We start from the raw sequence: 10,184 nt of genomic DNA, 5'->3' as shown, positions 1-10,184 counted from the left end.
GATGAAAGATGACCCAGTCAACTTCCATCAAGCCATGCAAGATTTCAACTCAAAAAAGTGGATTGAAGCAATGAATGAGGAGTATAAGTCCATGCAAGACAACAAAATTTGGGAACTTGTCCCATTACCAGAAGGTGAGAAACCCATTGGTTGCAAATAGATATTTAAGACCAAACAGGATTCCAATGGTAATGTGGAGAGGTATAAGGCTCGTCTTGTGGCGAAGGGCTATACCCAAAAGGAAGGGATTGACTTTAAAGAAACTTTCTCTCCAGTTTCATCGAAAGACTCTTTTAGGACAATCATGGCTCTTGTTGCACATTATGATTTGGAGCTTCATCAAATGGATGTTATGACGGTGTTTCTCAATGGCAACATTGATGAGACAACTTATATGGTGTAACCAGAAAACTTTATGTCAGGAGACCCAAAGAATATGGTTTGCAAACTGACAAAATCCATTTATGGGCTAAAACAGACATCTCATCAATGGTACCACAAATTTCATCAAGTAATTCTCTCATTTGGTTTCGAGATAAATCTTGTTGATGATTATGTGTATCACAAATTCAGTGGGAGCAAATACATTTTCCTAGTCTTATATGTTGATGACATACTGCTTGCCACTAATGATATAGGCATGTTTCACAAAACCAAGAGATTTCTATCAAGAAACTTCAAAATGAAAGATCTTGGTGATGCCTCCTTTGTATTAGGAATTCAGATACATCGAGATTGATCTCGGGGTATTCAAGGATTATCACAAAGGAGCTATATCGAAAAGGTACTTAAAAGGTTTGGCATGCAGGAATATAAATCCGAGGATACTCCAGTTGCTAAGGGAGACAAGTTTAGTCTCAAACAGTGCCCAAAAGGAAATTTGGAAATTCAGGAAATACAGAAGATTCCCTATGCATCAGTTGTAGGGAGTTTGATGTATGCCCAAGTATGTACGCGTCCGAATATACCATCCATAGTTGGGGTATTAGGCATATATTTAAGCAATCCAGGAATGGATCATTGGAAAGCAGCCAAAAGGGTTATGAGGTATTTGAAGAGAACAAAATACTATATGCTCACATATAAGAGGTCAGATCAGTTGGAGATCATTGGGTATTCTAACTCGGATTTTGCAGGATGCCTAGATAGTTTGAGATCCACTTCAGGTTACATTTTCATATTAGCCAGTGGTGCGGTTTGTTGGCGCAGAGCCAAACAAACCCTTACTACTTCATCCACCATGGCGGCAAAATTTGTGGCATGCTATGAGGCATCAAATCATGGAATATGGCTGAAAGTTTTTGTCACAGGGATGCAAATTATGGAAGGAATTGAAAGACCGCTTAAGTAATATTGTGACAACAAATCAGATGTATTGTATTCTAACAACAATAGGAGCTCGACCAAGTCGAAGCACATTGACATCAAGTTCCTAGTTGTTAAGGAAAGGGTACAGAGTGGACAGATTTCCATAGAACACTTAGGGACAAACTCCATGATAGTAGATCCTCTTACTAAGAGACTTCCACCCAAGGTCTTTCATGAGCATGTTGCTCACATGGGTGTTTTACAGTTCGAGGAATCTTTGGTTTAGTGGGAGTTAGTCACTTTTATGTATTTTATGTTCTATGTTAGATTTTATGTACGCATACATTGACTTTTGGATATATTTGGTTATATACATACGATTTATTATTCAGTTATTACACTTTGTACATTAAGGTTATTAAATGATCTCATTGAGGTAAAGTAGGACCAGTTGAAAATAGACGTGTACAGACCCCACCTTCACATAATTTTCATGTTACACATTTCATGATGAGTCTATGTCATTTGATTTTGTCAGCATTAGTGGTCATTGATGAGTTTAGTTGTGATTGATACAATGAAAACTGCTTTGGTTCTACATGCAGATGTAATCAATGGACAAGATTTTTGGAATATGCTCAAGGCATGTAATGGCAAATTTTGAGCTCATAAAGTCTAACACATTCATAAGGATTGTAAGGATATATATATTTGACCAGTGGGAGATTGTTAGCAATTTTGGGTCATATATATATCACATAATTGAATGAGTTAGGGCCATTATATAATTAGCCAGAATATTAAAGTGGTCTAATCAATATAAAAGTATGGCTAAGGGCATATATGTCATGAAAGGATAATTGTGTAGACACCAGTGATATTGTAATTTGAGGGGCCAAATTATAATTATCAAATATGGGGTAACTGATGACAGTTACCAATATAAGGGGTTATGGTCCCCATTTGTAGAGAGCAGTGCAAATGCGTACGGTTTCTCTTTATTCTGTCAGAAGAGAAAAATTCAGAGAAAGAAAAGAAGGGCTATCTACAAAATGGTGAGTATGGAAAATCAGAAATAAAAAAATCAAAAAAGAATAAGAGACTGGACAAAAAAGTTGCAAGCAAATGTAGATTTTGTTCACCCAAAAAGAATAGAGAAATTATATATAAGAGAAAGAAAAAAGAGAAAAAGGGAAATAAAAAAGAATAAGACACGGGAAAAAGAACGAAAAAAAATAGTTGCAAGACGAAGGAAATTGAAAAAAAAAGGAGAAATTAGAAAAGGATACATGATAGAGGATTATCCAAGGATGAAGTGTTTGGTTTAGGTGTGTTCAACATGGATGGATTAGAGCAAAGAGTAAAGAAATCTAAAAAAAAAAACTTGGCGACTAAATTCTACCATGAAGAAAAGAGAAGAAGAACAAGTGAAGCTCACAAATTTTAACCAACTTTTAAATTAAGATTTATTTTCATTTTTTAATTGTATTTTGTGCCTATTTTTGGACTTGAGAGTTCGCAGTTGTTAATGAAATTTTAGATTAGACACACTCAAGAAAGTGTCTCTCAAGTCCAAAAATAGACTCAAAATACAATTAAAAAACAAAAATAAATCTTATTTTAAAGTTTGCTAAAATTTGTGAGCTTCACTTCTTCTTCTCTTTCTTCCTCCATGATAAAATCTAGTTTTTCCCCAAGTTCTTCTTGAAACCTCTTACTATTTGCTAAAGTGATTGGTTCATCTATGTTGAGTCCACCCAAATCAAACTCTTCCTCACTGGATAGTTCTCTATCAATACCATTAGAAAAAAGAAAGACAAAATAATATAAAAAATAATAAAAATAAAAGACCCCATACAGTATATAGCATGAAGAGAGAAATTGACTCTTACCTAATACAAAAATATTTTTTCTTTTATTTTATTCTTTTGCATAAGTTGCACTATTAAAAAATCATTTTTTATGACGGTTCTGAGGGCCTTTTTGTGATGATGTTTAGTTGTTTTTAAAGTTGTCCTTGTGAAAAGTCTTGATTTTTCATGACAGTTCTCAAACTATACTAGAAGTTTCAATTTTTAAGAGGGTTTTGTTAAGAATCGTCTTAGAAATTGTTTTCTTCAAAAGAATGGAAGTTTCTAAGACAATTTTCTGAAAAATCATCTTAAAATATATTTTAAAAAAGTAAAAATTAAAAATATGTAGACTTTTAAGATGATTTTTGGATAACCATCTTAGAATATATTTTTTAAACAAAATTTGAGGATTCTAAAATGATTTCTCAAAAATAGGATTGTAAATTAAAACTCATGTGATTAAGGCTTTATGCCTATCCACTATAGGATTATATGTATAAATTACTTAAAAGACTAAATTGAGAAAAATATTAAAACTTAAATCTTAATAAGCCATGTATATACTCTAAGGTCACGTTTAAATTTCGTTATCGTCTACTAAAATCATAACGAAAAACAACAAAGATTCACAATCATTTAGAAAATGAAGGTTGTACTTGTTATAACACTTCATCTACCACCCAATTTCCAATACCTGAAAATATAGCTCTGCAAAGATTGATAGTTCAGATCTTCTACAACTGAATGTAGGTCTGCGGTCAAGTCTACTTAGAATTCCAAGAAAAAGAGGATTCAAGTATATAGAAATTGGCATAGAACAATTCAATATATTGAAGAAAAATATTTATTTCCTTTATTTTTCACAAGTAGAGGCATTGAAAAGAAAAAAAATAATGATCAGGGAGCCAATCGCTCAACCTTCCACAATCGTTGTCCATTGATCTCATGGCAAGTATATTGCAACCTGTCAATAAAACATGTACACAATATCAGAAAAATTTAGTGGAAAATTTACCTCACTATATATAAAGCTCTGCTCTGGAACAGAATGATAGCCTAGAGAACTCCTCTAGGACAACATACTTCTTTAACTAGGATTTCAAACTAATCTTTTAAGGAAAGGAATTCTACATACATTATTATAATGCAGAAAAGGGTGTGAAATGTTTCTATTAGGTGTTTGTTTGTGTTAGATATATATCTTTAAGCATCTGTTAGCAAGGGAGTTAGTAAGTTAGTTGGACTGGGATATTTAGAAGCAATCGGGCATCTCGCTTATAAACAACATCTGCTAGAAGAAAAAAATCTGGTACTGGAACTCCAATATTGAAGTTGGGGGTAGTGCATATAGAAGGTTCCAGGAACTCAAGGAGGGACGTCTGACAATCCCAGTGTTTCAAGATGACGCACGTAGATGCCTGATTCAAATCCAACAAAACTTTGACATGAAGAAGGAAGGGAAGCTACAAACTACAATTGGTTGTAAAAGTATTAGAAGGACATGCTTATGATTTGTATAAACAATGGGGTGGGGGGGGATCAGTCATCCTATGGTATCATGGGAAGAGCTTCAGAGGTAAGTGCTCAAGAAATTCCAGGCCAGGCATGATCTCAATTTTCCTGTTAGGGCCCAGAAAGGGAAGGTAAATCTCAGGACCAAGACAAAAGGGAAAATGAAGGGTTGAAGATCAAGAACCAGAATTGCAGCAAAGGAGGAGCAGTGGGAAAAAATACTATGCTAGATATGGTGGAGAAGTACCTAGTTAAATAGTTTCAAAGAAGGAACAAAGGCAATGCTTTATCTTTGTAATTGGGTTTTATAAATATTTCCTCCTAATAAAGCACCATGTTTCTATCAGTTTTCTAACGATAGTTTATTTATAGAGTTCCAAACCAAAATTGCCCATCAAGAATAAGTATATCCAAATTTTAAGCAATCTCAAGGTTCAATATAGGCTGTGTTTGGTGACTAATAATGAGGGAAGAAAGATGCAGCAAAAGCGTATTAAGTGTGATTTTGAATATAAACCTCAAAACTATCTGAGTAACTCAATTGGAAGGGATGAGTAAATAAAGTAAAATTGTCATTGAGGTAGACATGGCAGACTATTTTATAACATTATCGTAACCAAGCACCCAGCCTTAGATATAGCTCAACTCAAATTAATTGGCAAACAACATGGATATTGAAGACGGATATCACAGAAGAAATATGGAACATCCTACTTACTCATAGATAAAGGAGAAGAATTGGAGTAAAAATATGATACCAAGGTAGGTTACTCCATTATTACAGTCTCTTCAAACATTGCATAATCTCACTATTAGCCTTCTCTCTCATTTTAGTTAGAGTAGTTATAACTGTTTTAGCCATTTCAATTAGAGTAGTTATAACTATTTATCAGTTAGTTTGTTATGAACAAACTCTTGTATATAATTTGTATTCATGATTGAATTGAGTAATGAGAAGCATTCCTTTCATCTTCTTCTTCAAGTTTCTTTTCTCTCTATTTTAGAATAGTTGTGCCATGAGTTTTACATGGTATCATAGCTCTTCAATTGAAGAGCTTTGCTGCGCACTCTCTTTATTCTTCCTCGATACAAGCATTGTTTCAATTCTCCCATGGCTTCATCCAATCCTTCAGCACTTGAGGATTTGCTCAATCCTCATAGTCCATATTATGTGCATTCGAGTGAGAATCCATCAATCTCCCTTGTTTCTCCTCTCCTTGATCCCACAAATTATAACTCATGGTGCAGATCAATGTCTACTACACTCAGTGCGAAAAATAAGCTGGAGTTTATCGATGGTTCTTTGTCGCAACTAGCGCCTAATCATGCTCTTCATACTACATGGAAACGTTCCAACAATATGGTGGTTTCATGGTTGATACATTCAGTATCACCTTCAATCAAACAGGGTATATTATGGTTGGATAATGCTGTTGATATTTGGAGAGATCTAAAATCAAGATATTCACAAGGTGATTTGTTGAGAATCTCAGAATTACAGCAGGAAGTTGCTTCCGTCAAACAAGGTGATGTCTCTGTCACAAAATACTATACAAAATTAAGAGTAATATGGGATGAATTAGAATCATATAGACCAGATCCAATATGTAGTTGCATTAAAAATGTTTATGTGATGCTCTTGTAATTGTGAAACAAAGAAAAGTACAAGATCAAGTTATGCAGTTCTTAAGAGGATTGAATGATCAGTACAACAATGTCAGTTCCAATATATTGATGATGGATCCTCTTCCCTCAATTAATAAAGTTTTCTCATACACTACTCAACAAGAAAGACAACTCAATGGGACTGTTAATATGAATAATCTCAGCTTGATTAATGCTACTAGTACTTCTCATTCTAGAAATTTGTGTAGCTATTGAGGGAAGAATGGACATGTTGTTGAAGATTGTTGGAAAAAGAATGGCTATCCAAGTAATTTTTCATCGAATAGAGGAAGAGGAGATCGAACTTTTCATGGTAATGGTAGAGGCTCAAATGCTGATAGAAGCGGCAAAGTGTGCAATTACTGTGGTATCACTGGCCACATTGAGACATAATGCTTCAAGAAACATGGATATCCACTAGAACATCATTTGCACAAGGCCTCGATGCTAATATCAATAGCACAGCTACAAAACCAACGAATAATGAGAATTCAGCAGCAGTAACTACAATTCAGGAAGGACATAATTCAGAAATGAAATTGACATCACAACAATATCAAGCTCTAATAAGTTTGCTACAACAGACATCTACCATTAGATCTTCTTCTTCTACACAGACAACCCATATCAATCAACTTGGTATAGTTCCTAAAACTAATTATGTTATAGGAAGTGTTTTACATATAATTTGCACCATAAACAATGATTTTGATCTCAATACTTGGCTCCTTGACTCGAGGGCTACTGATCACATTGCATATTTCCTTGATTTATATAGTGAGTGTAAACAAATTTCTCCCAACACTGTTATCCTTCCTAATAGAAAACAACTGATTGCTAGATACTTTGGGACTATGCATATTTCAGAATTTCTTGTTCTGACTAATGTGTTGTATCTACCTAATTTCAATTTCAATTTGATCTCCATTTCCAAATTGACTAATTCCATGCATTATCAACTTGTATTCTTGGCTAATAAATGTTTGATACAAGAAATCTCCACCAAGAGGATGATTGGTACAATTGATGTTGAATCTGGTTTGTACAAACTCAAGTCAACCTCTAGCCATCACAGCAGTACATCCCTTGCTATACTCAATCCCTCCAATTATGTCAATTCTTGTAATAAAATACTCATTGATATATGGCATTGTAGATTAGGACACTTATCCAATGAAAGAATGTTAGCCATGAAACAATATTATCCAATTTTAAATTCTATTAGAGAGATTATTTGTGATGCTTGTCACAAAGCCAAACAAAAGAAATTGATTTTTCCCATTAGCAGTTCTCATTCTCTTTCTCCCTTTGCTTTAATACATGTTGATATTTGGGGTCCCTGTTCAACCACTTCTATACATGGTCATAAATATTTTCTTACTATTGTTGATGACCATACTAGATTTGTTTGGGTTTTGCCAATGTCTTCTAAAGCTGAAACTCAATCTCTTTTACAAGGTTTTATTAAATCTGTTGAAAGGAAATTTGATACAAAAGTTAAAGCTATTCACTCAGATAATGGTGCCAAATTTATCATAAGTCATTTCTTCCAAGCCACTGGTATTATTCATCAAACAACCTGTGTTGAAACTCCCCAACAAAATGGGATTGTCGAAAGAAAACATCAACATTTACTTAATGTAACTCGAGCCCTTTTGTTTCAATCTACCAAACATTTTTTGGTCCTATGCTTTACTTCATGCTGCTACTTTGATAAATATCATTCCTACACCTTTTCTGAAAAATGAGTCCCCATATCAAAAACTCTATTATGCATTATATGATGTTAATTTACTTCGAGTTTTTGGTTGTCTATGTTACACTAGCACTCTTAGTGCTAACAGAAAAAAAGCTAGATCCTAGAGCCTTACCTTGTGTGTTTTTGGGTTTTAAATCCCACAAGAAAGGTTACATTGTGTACAATCTCCATACACAAACCATTGAAGTGTATCAAAATGTCATTTTTTATGAGAACTGCTTTCCCTTCTCCACTCTCAACATTAATGACCCTACCATCCTTGCTCACCCTTCCATCACTACCCATAATCCACAAGCCTTTTCTTCTCCTATAGATTACCCTTCTCCTACACCCTTACCTCCTCAACCTGAACCTATATCTGTTGACCAGCCATATACTAAACCCACCTCCTCTAAACATTCCATTCATAAGACTGGTAGAGTTCGAACCAGACCCATCAAATACAATGACTATCAAACCAATTTCGCATCAACCACTGTCACTAATCATCCAGGCACCAAACATCCTATTTCTTTTGTGATTTCCTATAATAAGCTCTCTTCCCATTATCACAACTTTATTCTTAATGTCTCTGCTAATTTTGAGCCTAAGTCTTATACTAAAGCCTATAAACATGATTCATGGGTTCGAGCTATGCATGATGAAATTTCTGCTTTAGAAAGGAATCATACATGGGTGCTTACTAATTTACCTCAGCATAAAAAATTTGATTGGTTGCAAATGGGTGTACAAGATCAAACATAATGCAGATGGCTCTATTGAACGGTATAAGGCTCGCTTGGTTGCTAAGGTCTATACCCAAATTGAAGGTCTAGACTATTTAGATACTTTTTCTCCAATAGCAAAAATTACTACAGTTTGACTTTTGCTAGCACTCGCTGCATTGAATAAGTGGTTTCTCAGACAGCTTGATGTCAATAATGTGTTCCTTCATGGTGATTTTGATGAAGAGGTGTATATGGTTCTACCTCCAGCTATGAAATCTACTAAACCTGGTCAAGTTTATAAGTTACAAAGATCTCTCTATAGGTTGAAATAGGCCAATCATCAATGGTATGCTCGATTATCTACTTTTCTTATGACTCATGGCTTCAAACAGTCTGCTGCTAACTATTCTCTCTTTACTTTGAAAAGAGAAAATTCATTCACTGCATTATTGGTCTATGTTGATGATATTGTTCTGAGTGGGAATGATCTCTCTATTATTTCTCATATTACAATATTACTGGATGAAACTTTTAAGATCAAAGACCTTGGAAATTTGAAGTATTTTCTAGGATTTAAAGTTCTCATGGAACCTCTGGTATTAACATTTGTCAAAGAAAGTATGCTTTGGATCTTCTCACCAATACTGACATGTTAAATTCCAAGCCTATTTCTACTCCTTTTGATTAATGTACCAGATTGCATCAATCCTCTGGATCATTGCTTTCTGATTCAAAAATTTCTTCATATAGACGCTTAATTGGCAGGTTAATATACCTTACAAATACCAGACCTAATATCACCTTTGTCGTTCACCACCTAAGTCAATTCATTGCTTCTCCTACTACTGCTCATTACACGGCTCTTTATCATATTCTTCGATACATTAAAGTTGCTCCTGGTTTGGGTATTTTCTTTCCTTCTACCAATGAGCTTCAACTCAAAGCCTTTAGCGATTCTAATTGGGCTAGATGTATTGATACTAGAAAATCCATTACTGGTTTTTCTGTTTATCTTGGTTCATCACTTATATCCTGGAAATCTAAGAAGCAAGCCACAGTCTCAAGAAGTTCTTCTGAAGCTAAATATCGTGCCCTTGCTATTGTAACTTGTGAAATTCAATGGCTCACATATTTGCTTCATGACTTTGGTATTATTCATAAGCCTGCTTTGGTGTTCTGTGACAATAAATCGACTCTCCACATTGCAGCTAATCCTGTCTTCCATGAAAGAACCAAGCATATTGAGATTGATTGTCACTTGGTTCGTGACAAGCTGCTTTCGGGTTTGATCAAGCTCTTGCCTATTGCTTCAGCACAACAACTTGTTGGTGATTACACAAAGGCTTTAGCTCCTGGTGCTTTTCATTTTATCTGTTCCAA

The 10,184-nt window shown here is 34.6% G+C and overlaps 1 protein-coding gene across 1 annotated transcript; it reads left to right on the top strand.

The window, feature by feature from the left end:
* Positions 1–802: 802 nt before the first annotated feature.
* LOC121174345 (secreted RxLR effector protein 161-like) lies at positions 803–1,351 on the top strand. The gene has a single exon (XM_041013535.1). The coding sequence runs from the start codon at positions 803–805 to the stop codon at positions 1,349–1,351; it is 549 nt and encodes a 182-aa protein (XP_040869469.1).
* Positions 1,352–10,184: the final 8,833 nt, after the last annotated feature.

Source organism: Glycine max, chromosome 20, assembly GCF_000004515.6.
Source record: "Glycine max cultivar Williams 82 chromosome 20, Glycine_max_v4.0, whole genome shotgun sequence".
Lineage (NCBI taxonomy): Eukaryota > Viridiplantae > Streptophyta > Magnoliopsida > Fabales > Fabaceae > Glycine > Glycine max.
The sequence above is the reverse complement of the archived record's forward strand: the minus strand, read 5'-3'. Positions and strand labels throughout refer to the sequence as shown.